The 24748-nt window shown below is 39.7% G+C and overlaps 1 protein-coding gene across 4 annotated transcripts in view; it reads right to left on the bottom strand.

Annotated features, from left to right (window-relative positions):
* Positions 1–24748, bottom strand: part of AFF1 (ALF transcription elongation factor 1) — a 207818-nt gene that overhangs the window by 30625 nt on the left and 152445 nt on the right. For all 4 annotated transcript variants that reach the window (XM_007999174.3, XM_007999175.3, XM_073017473.1 and 1 more), the window contains 6 exons: positions 21412–21498; positions 19664–19700; positions 15750–15804; positions 4762–4816; positions 4599–4636; positions 2159–2315 (listed from right to left, as the gene is read on the bottom strand). In XM_007999174.3, the coding sequence (XP_007997365.1) occupies positions 2159–2315; positions 4599–4636; positions 4762–4816; positions 15750–15804; positions 19664–19700; positions 21412–21498 (429 nt within the window). The remainder of the gene's footprint in view (positions 1–2158; positions 2316–4598; positions 4637–4761; positions 4817–15749; positions 15805–19663; positions 19701–21411; positions 21499–24748) is intronic.

Genomic DNA, 24748 nt, shown 5'->3' with positions numbered 1-24748 from the left:
ATTTTTTATTAGGTGTTTTAATAAATTGGCAAAAGTTAGTATATTTTAGAATGAATTATGATTTTGAATTAAGAAGTTCTGAGCTATGCACAATATAGATTTATTCTTTTAGTAACACTACATAGCTACAGGGAATATGAGTGCAAAATGTTTTTTAAATGCTTGAGGTGATGGGTACCCCACTTACTCTGATGTGATTATTATGTATTATATGGCTGTATCAAAATATCTCACGCACCCATACATACACCTACTACATACCCAAAAAATTAAAAGACATAAAACAGTGAGAAACTGAAAACTGCATAATGTACAGTACTGATTATGGAATATTAATGAAAAAGAATTCTCATTAATATCTGTATGTACAGCCTATTATGGAATTTGTGTTACTCCCAAATAACACCAGAGATTTATAATAATGCAGGTATTTACTGTAAAAGGAAAGAGATGTAGTTAAATACTTTAGGAAAAATTCAAAATTTAAAATCTAAACAAAGATAAAATATTCCCAGGAGGATGAGCCTCAGTACGTAACACGTACTGTCCACGGATCTGCAATACATACCAATACTAGCCCTTTTTAGTAAAGCGATTTTAAAAGATAAGGCAGGAGGGGACCATTTATTTTACACCTAAGAGGTTTCACTCGATTCCAGTAAATTCTCAAGCAATAAAATATATCTATGTCTCATTACTACAAATACCAGACTTTCTATCAAGTTTCAATTCTTCAGCCAAATCTGTACCATTTCCATTTTATTTTAATTAAATGTTATTTAATTATCTTTTCGATGTCAGTAATCTAACTAGCATGAAGATTTTTCTTAAGAATAAGGTGAAACACAAAGCAAAGATCTTATAAACGTTAACAGTGAACATCACACAATTTGTCTGCACAGCATATTCAGTATCCTTTTCCCTGAGGCAAAGAAAAATTATTTCAATAGCAATTAGTATCATATAAGGAAACAAAGAGCCCCAGAAACACACAGTGTAGTTTCTAAATCTGAAAGGCACTTCAAGTGCAGTTAATACTGATGCATGCCTTTCCACTCCAAAACATATCAAACTCTTATTTTCTGTGCCAGAAATAGATTCGCATCTAACAGAAAATGACAGCCAGTTATTTTCTCAGCCTCCCTCACCCTCAGACAAGACCCTTAAATCTCCCTACATCAGCTCCAGATGTATTCAGTTAATGCCCCACTGGAACTGCTTTGCTTTCTAAACAGAGACAAATACAGAAGGCTTTTTAATGCTTTCCTAATTAGAAAGCTTCATTTCCTGGCATTTCCATATTAAATATCTGGAAAAATTTTCTCGATGTGGGCTGGTCTCATTCACCAAAAAGAAAAGAATGCCTTCCCCTTTTCATTAATTTCTTTCCCCACCATAATTTTTACAACGCTACCCAAATTTTGAGGTTATCTGGCAACCCTGTTAGATGTTACTAACAATTTCTTGGGCTCCACAATCCAGTAAATAGCATAAACCCTCTATATTTATTTAGTGCTTAAGATTTTCAGTCTTATCAGTTTATCTTTACAATATTCTCCTGAGGGTGGGTAACAAGCAAACACCATCATCCCTGTTTTACATGGGGCAGAAGGGAGCAAGAAACAGAACCCTGACAAAATCACTTTGCCATCAATTTAACGCATGGCTTTTAGTGATTCGAAAATAGAACTCCTGATGACTTATTTCTAGTTCACATTCCTGCCCTTTGCTAAATCAGGCGGTCTCCTTTTGCTTTCCTTAATTCATGCATTTCTAAAATTTCAAAAAGAATTCTCATTAATATTAAAATAGCAGCCTACTGAAACCAAGTTTTCTTTTTAAAAGAAGGGAAAAGAAAATGGTGTGCAAACAGTCTTAATGAGTTGATCTTCAAAACACCACTAGCAACGACAGAGAAGGCCTATCATTTTCAACAGAGGGGAGAAGACCTCTCTCCCAACTCTCCTTTACTAAATATTTGGTAAGAAGCAAATAAATAGAAACAGATGGCTCTAGACAGCGCAGGAGCAGGAAAGCACTGCCCCATGGCACAGAACGACTCAGTCTCATGGTCAGTCCTGGCCCACAGCACAGACTCTAGCTTCAAAGGGCAGAATGCTGCCATTTAAGGTGGCCATCTCGAGGGGGGACACGGTACCTCCGGAGCCGGGGTTTCTAGGGGCTCATTTTCTTCGCTGTCACTTGAACTGCTCTCGCTCTCCGAGTCTGAGGAACTGTCTGAGTCACTGGTGCTTTCTGACTCTGCACTGCTGGAATGTGCTGATGCCACCGGTTCTGGAAGGGACTGTGGAGCACTGCAAAGCAACCAAAAGATAAAATTAGAAGGCACGATGCAAGGTGGATTTCTTCCTTCTCCCTTGCCTATTTTTCTGCTACTCAAAAGGAAGGGTCTTGGTATTAGGTACACTGCTAAACTATCACATCATCCAACTGAGAGAGGCCCAAAGTAGTTTAATAGAAAAGCAAAAACCTCTGAAAACTGTTCACCAGATAAATGCATAAAAGACAAGCCTGTGAAATTTTACTCCTGAAGAATATTTCAAGTGATCCAAAATTTAAGTTAGATGCTGGGTGCTTCATATGAAGGGTTGGTAAACCATAGCCTAGGCTGGCTGCCTGCTTTTCTAAATAAAGTCTTATTGGAAGACACCCATACCCATTTCTTTAATGTACTATGTCTGCTTTTACGCTGCAATGGCAGATTTGAACAGCTGCAACAGAGACATATACGGCCCACAAAGCCTAAAATATTTACTATCTGATCCTTTAAGTTTGCTGGTCTCTGCTACACATAACCAAATCCAATTAATTTCTATAAGAAAAGCCAGTACGTTAAAATCTCCCTATATTCTCTATACAAGAACTGGGTGGTAGCCAAAGACCACTAAATATAAATGGTGTTCCTTTGCAAGATGAACTCAAAAGTAAACAACCATTCACACTTCCTGGCAGAACTACAAAAGTGATTTAGGGATCATCCCCAAATATCAGCCAAAGGAGAGATTATCTACTCCAAATTTTAAGAATGGGGCAATAAATCTAAGTTAGTGAGAAAACACATTGATCACAATGCTAGACACACATAGAATTTCAAAGCATATATAATCTTAAAGCTTCACCCTAGATGGTATTAATTAAAGCAATAAGTCATTAACTAAAATCTGGACAGATTCCAAATCCACCTAAAACGTTTTCGAAACAGATTCGTAAATAACATACTAGGATAAAAAGTATTAAACAATAACAAAATCACTAGTTGAAGTAATTTTAAAGCACATACGATACCACTACATAATTTCCTCACAGAAATGCTGTACCCAGTCTGTGGCCCTATCTCCACTGGCAGCTGAAGAGCACGAGCCAGTGATGAGCAAAAGGGGCTACACTCTCAATGTTACTCCTGCCTCAAATCTGTACCCCTGCTTGGTCTCTTCTTTTTCCTTTTCCTTCACTTTTAGAAGTTAGGCTACCTTGTCATGTTTTATGAGTCATCATAACCTACCAGAAATTACTGAACAAAATAAGACATAATCAAGCAAACCTTATGAATCTATAAGAGTGCACATAATTACATGGGCTTCCTCCACATTAACTGTAACATCCCCTGCATAATGGACAAGATTTTATCGTTAATCTCGTCTCTGAGTGGATGAGCACATCTCAAGGGAGTAAACTTTGTCCATAAAAGACAGGTATCTGGCATATCAGAGGAAAATATTATAAAAGTAGTTCAAATAGTCCATATTTTCAAAAATTAAATCATCACATTTCCTAAAGTATGGCTGGCTTGCTCCATTTCCCATCACACTGAAATGTACTGCTGGTCATTTTGAAAAGCAGCTGAAACAGTATGAAAATTCATGTAACTAAGAAAACAACCATAATGGAAAAGAAGTTCTGGAAATAATTGAGCTTTATTGAAAACAGCAAATCTGTTACCTCCATTAAAACACTGGGCTTGTCAGTTTAACTTTTCAAATATTGGTTTCCTAACACTGATGATAAATTGTATTTTAAGCTTGTTTGTAAACTCCTTTTTTTGAGACAGAGTCTCGCTCTGTCACCCAGGCTGGAGGGCAGTGGCGCGACTTCAGCTCACTGCAACCTCCATCTCTTGGGTTCAAGCGATTCTCCTGCCTCAACCTCCCGAGTAGCTGGGACTACAGCCACATGCCACCATGCCTGGCTAATTTTTGTATTTTTAGTAGAGACAGGGTTTCACCATGTTGTCCAGGCTGGTCTCGAACTCCTGACCTCAAGTGATCTGCCCACCTCGGCCTCCCAAAGTGCTGGGATTACAGGCGTGAGCTAGCACGCCCAACCTGTAAACTCTTAAAAATCTTTAACATCTATACTGATGATGTAGATCAGTGTGGGGCTCTCGCTTCTATAGGGTTAACCACCTCCTTATGGCTGATTTAAGCTTCCAAAATATTAAACAGGTACTTTCCTTTTACTGTGATCCTTCAGCTCCTTCCCATGAAAAAACTGTGGAAGTACTAAATAAGGCTTTATTTTTCCCATTTGGTAAAAAATTGCAAACATTCTGTACAGATGGGGAGAAACCCACACAGTACCTTGGAGGTGCAGATGAGGAGGGAGGCTTCTCTGGGGTCTAGGCATTCACAATAAGGGGAAGAAGGAACAGGAAAAGAACAAAAAACAGGTTAGAACAAGCAGCTCAGATCTGTTAGATGGATTTAAAAGGACTCCTGGTATTACAGGCTGTGCAACACTTACTTGTTCACCGTCACTGTCCTCACTGTCACTGAGCTGAAGGTCGTCTTCGAGCATGCTGGAAAGGGCAGGGACACAGAGAAGAATTAATGTGAAATGATTTCTAACAACTTTTCTAGCATGTAAATAGAAAATATGCCTAATTAAAAGAGAGGACATGTATACGTTTTCTTTATTTATTAAAGGCTGTAATTTCCAAAAAATGTAAGTTTTACAATTATACAATTACAGTATACGAATACAATTATAATTATATAATTATAACACAGAAACCAGTTAAGTGCAAGCCTCTCACCATCTCAAGACAGACTCTTTCACATGTTACAAACATTGAAGCAGAACTACCACAAGACAAGGACTCATTGCGAGCCCTGAGACTAAAGTCCTCCACTCCTAATCAGTGAGGTCAGGGTCCATGCAAATAAAACAAATGGGGTGGGTGGGGGGGATACATAATACACTCAATTACTTTCTTCCAAAAGCTCTAACTGAATTAGAGTAATTAGCCATTAAATGAATTAAAGTTGAATGAATATTTGTAAAGCACTCAGAACAGTGCCAGGCACATAAAAAGTTCAACATTAGAATTAAATACACAGTAAGATGTATGACGCTATCAAGGCAAATATCACCCAACAGTGCAGTTACTTTACATTTCTGTCCAAAGGACATTATTAATAGTGAGCTTTATTTTTCACATGTAATAAATTATTCTTTTTTGCCTATGTGAACACTGATCAATGGGAACAGTAATACAAACGCAATTGTCTACAGATTATGTTTAACCTTATTGCTATTGTTTCAGTGGGGAAAAAAAAAATCCATTTCCTCAAACTTGGATTAACGTATCTGTAGGTATTTTGGTTTATGGTGAACCTAAACAGTAAAAAGCAAACATTTTCCAATCTGTACATGTGTTGTCAAATTTTAAAAACTCCCCTACCCTTAACCTTCTCCCATGGAAATAGCCAAATATCACAGGGATGAATCAGTAATTGCTTCCTCTCTTCCTTTTCCCCCAAATTTTATGAACATGGCTATTTGAGGAAATGTTATAAGTAAAACTGAAAAGGAAAAAATAATCTGCTGAAGCATTACCAATGCTCCAAAAAGCAAATTATTAGAGGTTAAAATCCTTCAGTATTTCCAAAAATGCCTATTCAAAAATCTGACCACCAATTTTTACTGCAAAGCCACTATCTACCACTGAAGAAAGCAGGCATGGTTACTTCGGAAATCCTGGTAAAAATCACTATATTTTCTAATGAAAATGAATAAAACTTGGCTGTTTTGTAAATGACTGCCTACATGAGGTGGTAACTCTGCCAAGAAACAACTTTCATAAATGTACTAAAAACATACTGGGATAAGTTTCTAAATAAAATGAAAACTGTCAGCAATTTGTAAATGTAGGTCTTGCACAATATTTATCTAACAGAAGCTAAATTCATATTTTTATTTCTTTTTGAGACAGGGTCTCACTCTGTTACCCAGGTGTGGTCTTGGCTTACTGCAGCCTCCGCCTCCTGGGCTCAAGCAACCCTTTTGCCTCAGCCTCCTGAACAGTTGGGACTACAGGCGCATGCCACCATGCCTGGCTAATTTTTGTGTTTTTGTAGAGATGAGGTCTTACTATGCTGCTCAGGCTGGTCTAGAGCACCTGGGCTCAAGAGGTCTGCCCACCTCAGCCTCCCAAACTGCTGGAATTACAGGCGTGAGCTGCTGTGCACAGCTAAATTCGTATTTTTTCAAGGCTAGAAAATACAGCCTTCAGTCATAGGACTTGCCAGTTAGCAACATTATGGTATACAAGAAAAAGTCACTCAACAGGTTTATTGCTAAATTGTGGCTTGGCTGGGATATACACAAACAAAAGATAAAAGAAGTATCTTTGAAATAAATGTAAAGTATAATACAACCAGAAAAAAATCTGGCAAAGTGTATTCAATATTAGCCACCAACCACAACAAAACAAAAAATGGACCTCTTTCTTAGTTACTAGGTTTGTTTTGAGTAAAACTGATTTGCCTTAATTCTTGTAACATCAATGATCATGTAATCCAACCACACTTCCTGTTTTGAGCACAGGATTACAAATTCTGTAAGTTTCTCTTCTAGCTACTAAACATCTAACTTCCAAGAATATACTCTCCTAAAGTAAGTCAGAAAGTTAGAGAAAATTCTGACTTTTGGCTCCACTTCCTCTTCAGGATAAACAGGTACCATGAAAACGCTGTCCCAGATTCTAAAAATTTTCCCTGCAGAGAATTACATAGATAGTAACAAAATAGGCCTGCAGGTATAAAACCTGTTCCGAACCTAAAGAGTAGGGACTGTGATCTCTGAAGGAAGATTGCAAAAGCTATCTCCAAAGAAACACTCAGAAGTGATAAAACCAGCATGGTCAAACAAAATCTCTCCTCCCTCATTTAGGATGTATTGGGATTTATACATAAAGTATTTTACTTAATAAAAATTTGTGAGTATAATTTATTTGATAAAGAATAAACGTATCTCACATGAGAATCAGCAGATCTGTGTATTACTAGTGTCTGCTGGCACAGCCAAGAGTAACCACAAAATATTTCAGAAAGCATGATTTACTGTATCACCAGAGGTGGGTATCTCAACATAAACTAGCATGCTATTACTGGAGGAGAAAATGGCACAAGAAAAAAATTTTTTTCTAAAGTTTTTGATTAAAAAACATGTACGACATCTACTTTAAGTTACAAGTTGTTAACTAAGTTATGCTAATATAGAAAATTAATCATGAATACCATTATAATTTTTTTTCAAACAGAAAATCCATGTACCCGAAGACAGTTTGATGACAGGTGAAGGATTTTTAGGCATAAGGACAAATTTTAAAGGAATTCAAATTTCTTTTAAATTTAAGAGGCTAAGGTCCTCTGCCTTTCCCACACAGTGTATTTGAAGCCAAGGACGTACTATATGTGAAGAATCAGCCCTTGAATGTGAAGAATGAGGAGATGAACTACAGCACACCTAGGTGAGCACCTCTGTCCCCACAGCAAGAGAATCCAAATCTCTTAGACCCAGTCTCAGCCATAGCAATAAAGCCTATGTCAAGAGAACAGAAAGCTCAATGGATATGCTTTTTCTTTCTCATCTGTAAGTTTTCTTGAATTAGGATCAAATCATATTCACCTTTATATTCTGTCTAGAAACTGGTAGGTATCCTAAAAAAGCAGGCTGAATAGGACCCTTTTGTTAAATAAGTAATAGTATCATGTAGCTGTGCCCACTATGTGATCAGAACAGACACTGCCTATATTACGATCCTGTGTGGTGGCTTCTGACCATTCCTTCACATTCTAAGGATGAGGGAAACAGCCATCTGACATGCCCAAGATCATGAAGCTGGCACATGCTGGGGCTGGGATCCAATCTATCCCATCTGATACAAGATTCCCTTGTTCTGGCCAATGGATGACACAAGGATTAGAAAACCCAACTGATGTAATTAAATCTAAGTTCCAGAACCCACCAAGAGGAAGACTTTGATTTAAAATAAAACTACTTTCCTATTGGAACTCAGTATGCTATGCTTCCCTTATGAAGATAAATTAACTTTAAATCTTATATACTTTAACTGGTCAAATAACAAATTTCATTTCCAAACGCAAAGTCAAGGCAGTTATTTCAAAACATACAGAACCGTATTATCTACTTTGATAGTGTTCAAAAGAAGCCAAATTGCTCAGGTAAAGCAACTCTTTAAACTACATGTAGATATAATCATATCTTACATTTGGTTAGGTAAACTTTTTGCTTACAGGTAACAAACAATTCTCAAAACCCTTTGCACAAATGCATTTTTCAGGCAGCTGTTCTAGCAAAGCTTAAAGAGCCACATACAGGTTCTGGCAGGCATGCTGCAGTGAGTCAACCCAATTGCTACTGTGTGAAGACATAAAGTCACCATTTCTTTTCAATTTCTTAGTACTGGGCTTGCCCGAAGCTTTCACTGCCAATATTTTGTAACATCTCAATTCAGATCCAAAAAGTATTTACATAGCCTTATTTCTTGGCTTAACATTTCTTATGATCATTTTGAGAAAGAGCAAGTGAAGTCAAGCTCATAGCAGTTATTTAAAATCAGTAAGTCACAACCACGGCATCAGGTGTGCTAAAAATAATAAGAAAAGTAACACTTTTCAGGAACCACTAACAAGTATGTGAGAATGTGTAAACTTACAGAATCTCACAAATCTAAAACTGATCCGGGGATAGGATGGGCAATGGCACACAAGGCAGGAGAAAGAGGCTGGGCTCCAGAGCACAGCCAGAATCCCAGAATTTTTTTTTTTTTTTAAATTTGAGACAAAGTTTCACTCTGTCGCCCATGCTGGAGTGCAGTGGCACCATTATGGCTCACTGCAACCTATGCGCCGTCCAGGTTCAAGTGACCCTCCCACTTAAGCCTCCTGAGTAGCTGGGACTACAGGTTTGTGCCACCATGCTCGGCAATTTTTTTAAGAATTTTTTTTGTAGAGACGAGGTCTTACTATATGCACAGGCTGATCTCAAACTCCTAGGCTCAAGTAGTCCTCTCGTCTCAGTCTCCCAAAGTGTTGGGATTACAGGTGTGAGCCACCGTGCCTGGCCCTAGGATCTTGGCATTTTCACAGCAATCAGGCTCTGATTCCTTTTTTGATGTATGGCAGAAATAAGGACTGCCCATGCGTTCTAAGAGACGATGGGAGGTTACAAATTACGAAGCAGGCTAAACAAAGAATAGATGAAAAAGTGAAAAGGCAGATGTCCGGCAGTTGTGACACAACATATAACAGGAACTCTCCAAACGGTGACAATAGTTAGAAGGCAGAATTCAAGTTCACGGAGAAACTTTCCACAGGAATTATGGGATAACAAGATAGAGGGGAAACCGACTCTACATGATTAACTCTAGTGAAAAAGGTTAATGGTTGATATGATAAAAATGGTTGCTGGAGTCATAAAATATTATTTAAACTCCATGGATGAAGTGAAGATTATCTGATGTCAAATAAGGAAATGAGAAAAATCACAAGAGTATAAATGAGGGAAAATCTGAAGTTAAATCAGTAAGATTAAATCAGTATGACAAGGTACAATAATTATATACTTTCAACTAGAAATAAAATCTAGAATATTACTTTAAATCCTGTCTATTAAATACTGTGCATAGGTATTCAATCAGGTTTATCGTGTAATATCTTTCCTTCTGCATTTATTCTGAGCACTTACTATGTGCCAGGCACTGCTCTAGACCCTATGGTTAAAACTCTGAGCCAAAAAATGTCCCCGCTAGTCTAGAGGAGGAAGACAACTAAAATACACCATTTCTCAATGGGTAACAAGCCTGTGGAGGGAAAAGGATGAAAGAGAAAAGATGGCTAGAAATCACTCTTTTATACAGGGTAGTTAGGGAAAACTACTGATAAAGGCCACCCCAGGTCAGAGCTGAAAGGAGGGAGACAGCACAATGCAAGTCTTGTGGAGAGAGTCATCAGAACACCAAAACGAGCAGGGAGACCAAGGCTGCCAGAATGGAAAGTGGACATGTGTGTCGGGGAGGAGCTATGGTAGGGGGTAGGTTTTGGAGGTTCTTGGAGGCCTTTGCTGGGGGGTGAAGGAGGCAGGAAAGTGAATATGCTTGTGAAAGTCGACCACACCTTGTTGGTTTAATAGCCCAGCATCCCACAGAGAGGGTAAAATACACAAACTACCCTTAAGGCTAAGATTCCTAGTGAATTAAAATATATTTTATTCAATCTTTCAATCTAGTTTAAATTAGCCTAGGGTCACCTGTTGTAGTAAATTAGCAGTTATGATGTAAAATGACACTTAAAGAGACCCTTAAGGGCTCCCCCAAAACCAGGTTTTAGATATGCAAATGAGCTTTTTCAAAGTAATCACTTAAAAAAAAAATGACTCCCTAAGGTTTTCAAAAGCTTTCAAAGCCTAAAGCGTAATCCGTCAAGCCCCTTTCAACATGGCAAATAGTCTCTGCCTTTCTCTTATCAAATGTCACCCTCTCTGGACCCCTCTTTTCCCTGAAGTATAACTACTATCCAAAGAACTCATCTCAACCCTGTCACTGTTACATACCTTGTTCTGTGTTACATGCCACCTACAGTTTGTTACAAAATGTGGAAGACAAGGATTTCGTCTTATTGACCAGTTTCTCCAAGTACCTAAAGGAGCACCAAACACAAAGCATGTGGGGCCGGGCACAGTGGCTCACGCCTGTAATCCAAGCACTTTGGGAGGCTAAGGTGGACAGAGCCCAGGAGTTCAAGACAAGCCTGGGCCAAATGGCGAAACCCCATGTCTACTAAAAATACGAAAACTAGCCAGGTACGGTGGTGTGTGCCTGTAGTACCAGCTACTCAAGAGGCTAAGGTAGGAGGATCGCTTGACCCCAGAAGGTAGAGGTTGCAATGAGCCAAGGTCACCCCACTGCACTCCAGCCTGGGTGACAGAATGAGACCCTGTCTCAAAAAAGGAAAAGAAAAAGTGAGATGAACACTTAGTGAAAAAAAATTTTTAATAAATGTTCTACGATGCTGAAGGCTTAATGCAGATCTACAAATGTACAAATAACCAGCACAAATGTTTGTTCCTTGTTTTTGGGAAGTGGAAGAACTGTGAATAAGAGATGTAGATATTACTTCAATGTCAAGTTCTAAGCTTTACATGTGGAGCAGATTTCTACTACTTCCATAATATTTATCAGCAAATTGTACTTTCAGTTAGACCTGCCATTTAAATACCCAGGTTCAAACAGTATAAACTAACATTTGCAAACAAGAGGAAAAATTTAATTTCCTTAGGCTAAGCATGATTTAAATATTCTACAAGTAAAGCATGTCTTCAGACTTAATTCTAGTACATTTCAGCTGACACTACTTATGTCCTGATGTGACAATTTTATATTACAATAAACAGAAGGAGTCTTCCTTATTCACCAAAATATTTAAAAGCCAACAATGTTTTGAGTAAAAGCTGAAAACTCAGGCTCATTTGAAAAGGTATCAGACTCATTCCAGCCTTTATTAACTTGGCACCAGTGTCTCTCATCCAACTCGAGGGACAATCCCAATCTCAGCCTTCACATTCAGATATTTCCCTCACTTCAAAAGAAACTTTCCACATAAGTAATAAATATTTCAAATTGCTATAATGACTAATTTCTGTCTCTTACTTTAAGTGTTGATTTCAGAGGCCAAAAACAAGAAAAATAATGGAGGGTACCTTTTTGTAAGGACTTCGCAATTTGGGGGTAGGGGAAGAAACAAGTTAGCTAGAATATCCAAATAAATTGCTTTTTAGTTTCTAAAATATTAACACGTTTGTCCTCTTTCAGAAGCTGACAAATGCAGACACCGGTAAACTAAATCCGGCTGCACGGAAAGAGAATTGTCCACAATTATATGAAGGTCACAATTACTGTAAATAAATACTTTGTACTTTGTCCTAGGCACTTCACAGATCTAAGCCTTGGAAAGGAAGAGGATTCCAAAACCAAGAGCCCTTAAACAAATACACCTTCTCTTAAACTTAGGGGCAAATTGCACTAACATCCTAGCTAATCAGTTACCTACAGAACGTTACAGAAGGAATTCATTATTTGAGAAATAACTACAGCTTAAACTATAGTGAGAAATATATGCTGAACCATTACATTTAATTTCACACCTACATCCTTCTATCACGTTGCTACCCCCTACTCATATCTGAGTTAATACAGACCACTCGCAAGCTTATCCTTTACTACTGGGCCTCTCTTTTTATCCTCTTATATGTCCTATTCCACTTGTCTAAGGATTCCCAAGTCCTCATAACTCTGAAAGAAAAAGCATTAAGACCTAGATTGATTTTTTAAATCAAAGTATAAATGACCCTGTAATTAATAATTTTTTTCTGACATTCAAAATGCATTAGAATATCTCCCTAGCACTCTATGTGCCACTCAAATAGTTTAACTGCATGTCATAGAACCCTAATGCTGACAATAGATCAAATCAACCGGCGAACACTAAGAGATTTGCCATACAAAATCTGACACAATGACTGCAATCTGCAAATTAATTGGGACACCACTTTCTTCTAATCTCCATTAAAAGTGAGTTCATAAAAGCCATTCCTTTTTCCCAAGGGTACATTTCATTTTGGCATTTATCAACACCACCATGTCCATTCCCTACATAATCACCAAGTCCACACAACCCTCATTATCTACTCAGCCTCAGTATCACTTCTCTTCCATGTTACTCTTGCCTCTCCTCCCTTCCACTAGGTCCTACTTCTACCCCTTCTATAAATCTATTAGGATCATCACAAATATTCTTTCCTAGATAATTTTATATGTAGTAAATTAATAGTTTCTATAAAGCAAACACAACGTGTCACAAGATATACTTGTTAGCAACTTTCAGGCACTTCTGATTTGAGTGGTTTAACACTGCTATCAAGAAAACCACTCATTTCACTGAGCAGCGTCATCACAGGAATGGTCTGTCTCTGAAAGTCTGAAAGCTGATGGAAATTGGAGTGGTAGGCTGTGACTTTTGCCTGCTCAGTCTGAGGCTACCTCTCAGGCAGACCCAGCTGCCTTTCTTCCTCTACCCACAGGCCAGAGACGCGGTCCCTTCCCCACTTTGGTGCAATTGCTCCACCCACTCTACTCCTGGAAGAGCAACCCCAATCTATGTTTACAGTCAATTGGGATACCCAGGCTATCCCTGGGTCTATCGGGATACGTCCCTTCCTGGCTGCCCCAAAGACAATGGTCAGGGTCTTTCATGGTCTACAGGGCTTGACAACCAACCATCACAAAGAAATATCCGGTGTAAAACCCTACAGAGGGTTACAGAGCTTCTACAGAATTCTCACAGTTGTGGTCCTTGATCTGCAGATTCTACTCCTTACCAGCCATCAACTGGTTTAACAAACCTCCTCCTTCCTTAAATGTAATCCATGTCAGTGAGTCTAGAGTCTTAGAATTTAGCAGCCAGTAAAATTTCCAAAAAGATAAAGGGGCTGTGGTGGTGTGTGTTGGTAATCCAGCTACTCAGGAAGCTGCGGCAGGAGGATCATTTGAGTCCAGCAGTTTTAAGACAAGCCTGGACAACATAGTGAGACCCTATCTCTAAAAATATGTTAAAACATAAATAAGTAAAAATTAAAAAGAAAAAAAAAGAAAAGGTGAAAGAAAAGGTGAAAGAAAAGGGAAGAGGAGTTGGGCATCACAGTAGCCTGTGCCTGTAGTCCTAGCTACTCAGGAGGCTGAGGCAGGAGAATTACTTGAGCCCAGAAGTTTGAGGCTGCAGTGTGCTATTTGGGCTTGTGAAGAGCCACTGCACTCCAATCTAGGCAACAAAGCAACCTTGTCTCCAAAAAGAAAAAGAAAAAGATAAAAAGAGGCTAAGTGTGGAAGCTGACATCTGTAATCTCAGCACTAGGACTGCTTTAGCCCAGGAGTTGGAGACCAGCCTGGGCAACACAGGGACACCCCACCTCTTAAAAAAAAATAAAAATAGCTGGGTGTGTCCCTGTAGTCTGTAGTCCTCTGTACTCTAGCCTGGGTGACAGAGCAAGACCCTGTCTCAAAAAAAAAAAAAAAAAAAAAAGGGAATAACTAATAAAAGATAACATTTTACTCTCCCAGCAAAAGGCATTAAAAACAACAAAAAAACTCATCATCTACCAGAACCACAAATAAAATACATTCTTACCACATGCACAAAACCCATCTTTCAGACCAAAAAAACACCCCATCTTCTTGTTCCTTTTCCCCTCATTCAGCCATGGTGAAATGAAAACAAAGTACATTAAGGAATTGGCACTTGGGAAACAAACACTTAACCCAGACCCACATTTAGTCATGGCAAGGAGATAAAATAACCTCTCCAGCTCAATATATAGTTTTTTAAATAACCCATAGCAATCCCCACCTTCCAAAATACATGGAACAAATATTGTGCCTAAAACTAAAGGAAAGCTGGAGCTTAAACTCCTGGGCCACCTCAAATCCTGAGACCAGCAACACAGAGTTAGTGACAGATCAGACACTGAAGGAAGGCCTCCTCACTTAGTTCCTATGACCACCTCTTGTCATATGAAAGTAAAGAAGTAACAGTTCAACACCATCAAGAAATGACAAATTGGGTCAAAATGCCAGTTAAAAAATTTTTAATATGCAGTCTAAAATGTTCCAAAAACCCAAAAGATATCTGGACTTACTGGCCTTAATAAAGAATAGCTGGGCAATAAGATTAGCTCTTTATTAGTAAATTAGGCCAAAAAAGGGTGGAAAATATTCAATTGTGCACATCCCCCAAAACTTGTTTCCAACAGCTAAAGCTATTTAAGACTGACATCTTAAGAGCCAAGGCCTTCTGTTTCCACAGTTAATATGTAAGTAATGGCTCAAAAACCTTTTTTCCCCTCAAGAAGACCCTTTAGCAAAGTCTCCAATGGTACACAGACCCTCAACAGGGGAACTTAATCCAAATATTAGGCCAGGCACAGTGGCTCACGCCTGTAATCCCAACACTTTGGGAGGTTGAGGCAGGCGGATCACTTGAGGTCAGGAGTTCGAGACTAGTCTGGCCAATACGGTGAAACCCTCTCTCTACTAAAAATACAAAGATTAGTCAGGCATGGTGGTGGGCACCTGTAGTCCCAACTACTCGGGAAGCTGACTCACATGAGAATCGCTGGAGCCCGGGAGGCGGAGACTGACTGCAGTGAGCGAGATCGCGCCACTGTACTCTCACCTGGGCAACAGAGTTAAGACCTCATCTCAAACAAACAAGCAAAAAAAATTAATGTGGGCCCTTTCTTCCCTTTACAATGCAGCAGTATCTTATTAATGTCATTACATAAAAGCAGAAAAGAAAAATCTAAGCAATGCATTTACATGAGACATTACAATTTCATACTACACATTTTTAATACACAAAAAGCATTTTACTTACGATGATGTTCCTTGCTGAGAATTTGGGTGGGTTTTTGAAGATGTATCATATTGTTCTGTGGGAGACAGAAACATTATCAGAGCAGCACAATGACACATATTTACGAGATCGTTAGTGGTAAGTTCTTTTATGTCCATCCCCACTTTTTACCTAAACACACCGCACTTGGTACAATCTTACCATTATAAGATGACATTTATGTTACTTCTAGAGAGAAGGCTTGTTCAGAATCAAAAAGCTCTCAATAGGCCAAAAACACCTTGAAAAGCATTGCTTGCAGCACACCCTACCTATGATGCCAGGAACTTTCCTATGTGTGGGAAGACCTCCCTGTCCTTGACAGGGGTGGAGGCCCACATGGAAGCACTCCGGCAGGGCTGGGCTCCCAGTGCCCTGGCCCCCATGTGACTTCACACAGATATCAGTGATCTGTTATCACTCTCTTTCGACAGCCCTGCCCTAGGTGCTCTCCGTCCCACCTGTCCCTTCATTATTCAACTCCCCACCTGCAATTCATTCATTCAGCAGCTATTTATAGACTGCCTCATAGATACCAACATGTTTAAGGCATTTGGTCCTGTCCTGAAAGAGCTCACAGTTGACTGAGGGACATGAAACGGGTCCATAAATATCTGTAATCCAAGGCAGGGTGAGATTAAGTACACAAGTCAATTACAAAAATTAAATGCCCTGGGAATCCACAGAACGGTTGCTCTCTTGGTAATACCAAAGAAGGCAAATTACAGAAAGAACAAAATGAATTGTGTCACAAAGGACAGCCAAGATTCCGGCAGAGTGATGCTGGCAAAAGAGAGAGGAAGGCGGGAGCAAACATGAAGAAGAGGGTCTGAGTTTGGAAAGGGCAGGGCTGAGGTGCAGACTCTGTGCTGGACAGCACTGAAACATGCGGAAGCAGATTTCAGAGGCCTCTGAAGGCCAGGATGGGAAGTTATGACTGTATTTGCTGGGCTATGAGACACATCAATGATCTAAACAGGAACATGACACAGTGATTCCTCAGAAGGATTATTCTGGTAGTGCTACCTGGCATAACTTAGAAGGGAGCAGGAAATGTTGCGTGTGGAGGCAGCTGCATTTGTCTAGACATGAGGTAATAGGGACCTGAAACAGAATTGGAAGTGAAAAAGAAACATGGGTACCTTTTGGGCAGGGTTGAATGACATTTCCCACAAATGTCATGTGGAGACCCTTGCATATTTGCAATTAGTCACTTTACCCTCATGGTGGCAGCAGCTCTTATATGATATTTTCGAATGACCACTCCTCTGTCTAGAAACCTAGGACCAAGATTCCAAATGAGAGGGGCAGAGGCCCCTCCTCTTCAGACCATTCACAGGGACTCCACACGATCATCGTGACTGGGTTCTAAATTCCACAGGGTCTGGTTACGTTTTGCAATTGTGGACACATAACACTAGGGCATCCAAGTAAAATCCCCCCACATCTCCTCTCCAGAGACTCTAAAACCTATGTACCACTACCATAAGATCAGTGTTGAAGAAATCAGAGTTGACTTGCTGAGCATACTTTAAGAACTTTGTGTCTTCTCTTCACTGAAAGCTATATCCATCCATTCCCCACCATCCTCTTCATCCAACATGCAACAAACTAGATCCCTCTTTTTCAGATCACATTCTCACAAAGATAAATAAGGCTCCCAGAATAGCAGAAGAAAGTGACAGCAGCATAAAAGATGTGAGAGTAAACAGCTGGCGAGCCAGGACCTCCAGGAGACCCACCAATGTTGGACAATTTCTCATCAGAGTAACAAGGAATTGGCCCACAGTACTGCACAAGGCAAGAGGATGATCCATCCCTGGCCAAGAAAGTGCTTACCAGTTCATCTTCAACTATGTTTTGCTAAAAGGGGAAATCAAATGGTTTAATGGACTAAAGGTTCTTTCTAAACCATGAGTTAGCAATAAAACAAACCATGAGCAACCCTGTGGAAGACATACCACCTGCATGACCAGCAGCCCAAGCAGGTCGAAGGTGTGGGCGGAGTGGTGCATAGCAACCCCAACCACGGCTGAGGTGGTGTTCTGCCTTCAGACCTGTGCACACTCCACTGGTCTGGGCTAGATGCTGAGATGTTGAGAAAAGAGATTTCCCAATCTTCCCAAGGAGTCATCCATTTCAGTTAATTTTACCTAGCTACTCATACAATACTGTAGCAATATGGTCAGGTTTATTTATCTGCATTTGGGGAAAATTGAGTCATGATTTCTTTGCAAGATCTTATTCAGTATCTCTAGAGCAGGGAACAGCAAATTTTATCTACAGAGGCCAGACAATAAATATTTTAGGTTTTTTGTGCTATAATTTGTAGAATAATAGATGAAATGGGTGTAGCTATGTCCCAATAAAATTTTATTTACAACAACTAGCTGCAGGGCAGATTTAACCCTCAGGCTGCAGTTTCCTCACCTCTGTTCTAGAGAAAGGATATTCTATTTCTTGCTTTTCTAATATTTTTGCCCCCCTCCTCATATCCTTGCAATTCAAACAATAGCATAAGAAAACATTAAGTGAGGGAAAAGAATGAGGTGGGCAAATTTGAAGAAAAAATCATCTCTATAAGCTCTCCTCTCCTAACATGCATATATACCTCTACACCCTACTTTTGGTCTACCCATCATTTGAAGACTAATACTTCACAACTTTGGCAATTACCACATCCTGATGCATGTTATCACCACCTATGAAAGTGTCTTATTCCCTTTCCCCCCCTTTTCTTTTTCTTTCTGAGATGGAGTCTCACTCTGCTGGCCAGACCAAAGTGCAGCGGTGCAATCTCAGCTTACTGCAACCACGCCACTAGGCCCAGACTCCTTAACCATATTTTGATGAACTAAATGATTACAAATACTCTAGTCAATGTTATTTACTTTTCTATTAAATTACATGAGATAGGGTCTTACTGTACTGCCCAAGGTGGTCTCAAACCCCTGAGTTCAAGCGATCCTCCTGCCTCAGCCTCCCGAGCAGCTGGGACTACAGGTGCACACCACCACACCCAGCTTATCCTAGTCATTTTTGTAAAGCTTGACCTGCCTTACAAATAGCACATAAAGAATTTATTGATTTGAGGGATTACTACTGAAGAGAAAGGCTGGATCCAGTTAGTGTTCTTCTATTTCCCTCTGAGTTCTCTAGTATTTACAATACATGAAAAGGGACTGAAAAAGAATTACATGACAAACAAATATAGTGGGGCTAGACAAACTGTATGTCATATTCTTTATAAAAATTTCTTAGTTTTGCTTTTTAAAACACAAGAATCACACGCTCCAATCTATTGTTGTATACAATTCCTAGCTCTGAGAGTCACATTTGGTACAGCTACTATGGGTCAGTAATACCACATTATATTTGTTTAGTATTTCACTAAAACATCTTTATTAACTCTTTGCAACAATCTTATTTTTGTTTTTGTTTGTTTGAAACAGGGTCTGCTCTGTCTCCCAGGCTGGAGTGCAGTGGCGCAATCTTGGCTCACTGCAACCTCTACCGTCTAGGCTCAAGTGATCCTCCCACCTCAGCCTCGCAAGTAGCTGGGACAACAGGCACATGACACCAAGCCCAGCTAATTTTTGTATTTTTGTAGAGACAGGGTTTCACCATGTTGCCCAGGCTGGTCTTGAACTCCTGGGCTCAAGCGATCCACCTGCCTTGGCCTCGCAAAGTGCTAGGATTACAGGCATGAGCCACCGCGCCTGGCCAACAATTTTAAATTTCACATAAAGAAGAGTTTTATATTTGTTCTCCTTTCCTATTCTTTCAACATAAGAAGGCCTCATCTCTGTTGGGGCATTTTTTACTAATGTTTTTATGTTAAACATTAAAAGCTATGCTTTGTTCTCCAATCCAATAAGCATTTCGAATTTACTTACTTTGGTTTTGGGTTACAGAACTGATGTGCTGAGAGTCCTAGAAGGAAAAATAAAAATATCTAATTATTAAAAGATTAAGGCTTATAAAGTTAAAGGGAAAACTGTAGAGCTTTTAGTATTAAAAGGATAGTCTTACGAAACTTTCAACTATCTAGAACAATGGAAACAGTGTAGAGAATACCCATACCACCCATCACAGATTCTGTAATTATTTAATTATATGACTTGCAGCTATCCATGTATGCAAACTTGTTCCATGTATAAGCTGAAAACATTGATTAACCTAATTTTAGCTTTCATTGCTTCTCTTCTTTCCTAGAGTTTCATTTTCCTCTGTTGTTGCACAAAGATATTTTTACAGAGCTTAGTGCTTTAATTTAAAACAAGCAATAATTAGTCACTTTTTTTTTTTTTTTTTTTTTAAACAGAGTCTCGCTTTGTCACCCAGGCTGGAGTTCAGTGGTACAATCTCGGCTCACTGCAACCTCTGCCTCCCTAGTTCAAGCGATTCTCCTTCCTCAGCCCCCCAACAGTAGCTGGGACTACAGGCGCCTGCCACCATGCCCGGCTAATTTTTGTATTTTTAGTACAGACGGGGTTTTACCATGTTGGCCAGGATAGTCTTGATCTCCTGACCACGTGATCCACCCGCCTCGGCCTCCCAAAGTGCTGGGATTACAGGCCTGAGCCACTGCGCCCAGCCCATGAGTCACCTTTTAAAAATTATTAGAAAATAAGTAAATATATAAAGTGGCAAATTTGAGTTTTTGTAGATAGAACCTTTTTTTTTTTTTTGGTGGTAGAGACAGGGTCTTACTCTGTCGTCCAGACTGGAGTACAGTGGCTCAATTACAGCTCACTGCAGCCTCAACCTCCCAGGCTCAAGTGATTCTTCCACCTCAGCCTCCCAAGTAGCTGAAACTACAGGTCCATGCCACCAAGACTGGCTAGTTTTTGTATTTTTTGGAGAGACAAAGTTTTGCCACATTGCCCAGGCTGGTCTTGAACTCCTGGACAAGTGATCCACCCACCTCGGCCTGCCAGAGTGCTGGGAATACAGGCATAAGCCACCACGCCCGGCCTAGAACTTCTTTTCACAACAGTATCATGGAAAGGAATAGCTCTCCTACTCTCTCCATTTTTGTATTATATATATGTAAAACAATGCACATGCATATCAGATTGAAGAAAACACAGATCTGAAGGTGCTATTTCTACATTTTGAAGGTTATCCAAAAGTATGAGCCAAAAAAAGGAAAATGGCAGTGTTTTAACGCACTGTTCATAAATACTATAACAGAAACACAAGTCAGCAGTTTATCTGCTTGTTATTAAACCAGCACTAGTGTAACTGATCACATTAAACTCAAGAAAATGTAGGGTGTGTGAGACACGTAAGATGTATGTGCATATGTGTCTATCTAATTCTGAACGAGAAATCACACACTCAATTTCCCTGCCCCTCTGTTTTCCCATCTCTAAAGTAAGGATCCTCAAATGAGAGAATGTATTGGGAAGTCCTGAATGCTTTTTATAAATTATAAAGCTTTATGAAAATCCAAGATGTTCTTAGTAAGTTGGAGAATATTTGAAAGCATTCTGAAGCACTGTAGAAGCTAAATTAATCACAATTTTAACCTCATTTCCAAAGATTTGAACAAGTAACACTTTATCAATATGCCTCACAGCAATGCCTTGTGCTTTTCACTAAGGTGGATGCAGTGCCTGCCATACTTTTAAGGAATTACCTTTGTGGGGAAAGGAAACTTGGATGGCTCAGCTGTACTAGGCGTATGTATTGCTGTCAGAGGAGGAGGCCATGAGTGGGTCATTTCCTGGAAAGATATTTGGAAAGGGAAGAAAAAGTAAATTAAAAATAGAACATTCATTGCTACTTAACATTTTCAACTTAATGTAGAATGGATTGATCGTAAATGGAAAGTACAATCTTAAAAGTTATTTCATGTACTTAAAAAAAAAACAAAACCATTTCAGTGGGCTATGTTGAAAAGTTGAAGCTCTCCAACATACAAAACTAAAAAACGTCAGTTTGTAGAAGACAATCAAGGTATGGAACGTGAATGAATTTAACACCCTGAATATTTATCAAGCACATAAACTGTATGTAACAGGTACTGCCAGAGCTTGTAGAACTGCGAAAACTATAGGTGACAGGTTGGGCTGGAAAAGCACTCTCTCCTCAATGCATTCTTTCTCCCTCAGCTTCTTTATTGCATTTCCTGGTATTATTTCAGTTCAAAGGAAGAAGAACTTTCCTGTTTGACTTAAGCAAACAAGTAATTCAGGTCACTTGTTCCACTTGGGAGAGTTTTAATGGATTTGACCCTTCCCTGATACACACTATTAGCAAGTAAGAACTTTTTTGAAGGAGAGGAGCTTAAAATTACCTTTATTTTCCATTGAGAAGCTAAATTTTTAATATTTTCTGGTTGAAGGGAAGATTTCTAAAACTTACAATTGATATATGTATCTTGACACAAATTCTTTTCTTCTAAACACATCCACAAATTTTACTTCGCTAAAAATACTTGTGGAAAACAAGTATGTCAGAAAAAAGATGTGTCAAATTGCAAATGTGCGCGCGCGCGCGCACACACACACACACACACACTTTTCTAAAAGGCCAAAATGGCACTGGAGATCATTAACTACAACCCCGACATCTTACAGATTGAAAAAAAACTGAGGTCCAAAATGACTGAGTCAAGGTACCCCAGGAAGTCGAAGGCGGTTCCCACATGTGTCAGACCTGCCCAGCAAACTGGCTTAATACTCGACATGCGGCTGGGCGCAGTGGCTCACACCTATAACCCCAGCTTTGGGAGGCCAAGGCAGGTGGATCACCTGAGGTCGGTAGTTCAAGACCAGCCTGACCAACATGGAAAAACCCCATGTCTACTAAAAATACAAAATTAGCTGGGCTTAGTGGCGCATGCCTGTAATCCTAGCTACTCGGGAGGCTGAGGTTGCAGTGAGCCGAGATTGTGCCACTGCACTCCAGTCTGGGCAACAAGAGTGAAACTCCATCTCAAAATACATACATACATACATACAAAAATGATGGTGGTGCATGCCTATAATCCCAGCTACTTGGGAGGCTGAGGCAGGAGAATGGCTTGAAACTGGCAGGTTGAGGTTGCAGTGAGCTGGGATTGCACCATTGCACTCCAGCCTGGGTGATAGGGTGAGACTCCATCTCAACAACAACAAAAAATCGACATGCAACTCTACCAGCAATCTGCGACCCCACACCATGCTATATTACCCCGCCTGTATAACACACGATGTATTCTAACACCTCATTCTAAGTCCTGGCTAACCTATCTCCACAAAAATGCCATTTGATCCTTGCAACAGCTGGAGATGGCACTCTAGCAAGTACTTCCACTTCTAACCTATGTGCAGGTCTCCCCTTGCCCTTCCCCACCGCAGCTCTGTGGGTTACCACAGCCTCAGGAGAGACAGCAGTGACTTCGCACAGTGACAGGTAACATAAGTGACGTTGGCTTACTTAATTTTTGTTAAAAGTGAAATCGTGCCTTTATTTACTGACTGGTCATGTGCTTTGTTCAGGACACAACAGGAGATCTTTCCTAAAATACACTGGAAAGAATAATGGCTACAGCCAAAGACCCAGATTGCAATCCTAACTCCAATCCTTACCAGTCATGTCAGCCATGTAAGTCATCTGAACCTTAAGCCTCAATGTTCACTAAGAGGTAAACTAGAATCACTTATTTTCAAAGTATTGTAAGAGTGCTATATATGGTACTCGAATGAATAGTGCACAGAAGGCACTTAATAAATTAAAAGCATTACAACTTTTAATTAAAAGTCCAGTTTTAAAAGAATTTCAATACTGCACCAAAGAGAGCTTCCTGCTGTTTTATTTACTTGATACTTTAAGGCACAGTACCATTATAATGTTACAATACAAAAACATGTAATAATTAATTGAGAAGGTGTCTGAAAACATCACCCTTATTATGTTTTTCAATAATTTATTTGGAATCTCAATGGTATCTATAACTTTTAGTCACCAATTATTCCTAAACATCCATTGTACTATCAACGCTTAAGGCTGTCCCAGCTATTAAATTAGGCAGTTGGAAAGTACATAAATTCTTTCAAACCCTAAGTGGTTCCCTGGTAGTCCGAAAGCATTTATATACTTCCCTACATACCTAGCTTACTAGAGGGACTTAAGAGGATTGAGGCCATTATTAAGGAGAAGAGGCTGCCCAGAAAGACTCACAACGCCTTGATTTCACTTCCTACGTTAACAATGACTTGTCACACAAACAGACACAAATCACTGGGACCTACATCAGCCTTGGCGCTCCAGGCCCCACAGCTACTGTCTTCTCCTTGCTCATTCTGCTCCGGAGACACTGTCTAGTTCTAATTGCTCCTCTAATACACCAACTTGATACTACCTCGAGGCTTTTCCACCAATTCTTACCTCTGCCTAGCCCTCTGTTTACTGGCCTGTTGCATTATTCATAGCACCATCAACACCCGACACTATATATTTCTCTTCCCTACTCTGACCTCTATGAGAGCAAGCACTCTGTCTTATTCACTACAACATCCTAGTGCTGTGGAGGCTTAACAAGTATTTGTTGAACAAATGAACGAACATACAAACAGTGCTACCACTCATTGTACTAGCATCATGGAAATGCTGCACTGAGGTAATGCCTACTAGTACCACATTAATCCCCCCAAGATGCTGTGGAGGCCAGGCTTGCCTGTAAGTAGAAAATCTGAGGTGTCTCCATGCACACACCAAGGGCATGTTGCCCTTTCTGGACCCTAGTGCATGACCATTCCCTGAAAACTAACAGTGTCTATCTGCTATCTTCTTACTCCATTAGCCTGCTGGAGTTACGGGCCACCGCTTCCCTTCATTACAACACTTCCCCCTGAAATACTGACCCCAGAGAACCAAACATTATTTTCTATGATTGATTTTCTCTGTTAGGAAACTATTTACTGTCTCTATCACCCATCAGAAAGATTTGTGTGTGCATTCCTGGCAATCTTAATAAATTGCTGGTACAA

This window comes from Chlorocebus sabaeus, chromosome 7 (genome assembly GCF_047675955.1).
Source record: "Chlorocebus sabaeus isolate Y175 chromosome 7, mChlSab1.0.hap1, whole genome shotgun sequence".
Classification (NCBI taxonomy): Eukaryota; Metazoa; Chordata; class Mammalia; order Primates; family Cercopithecidae; genus Chlorocebus; species Chlorocebus sabaeus.
Note: the sequence above shows the minus strand (reverse complement) of the source record. Positions and strands in the feature narration are given on the sequence as shown.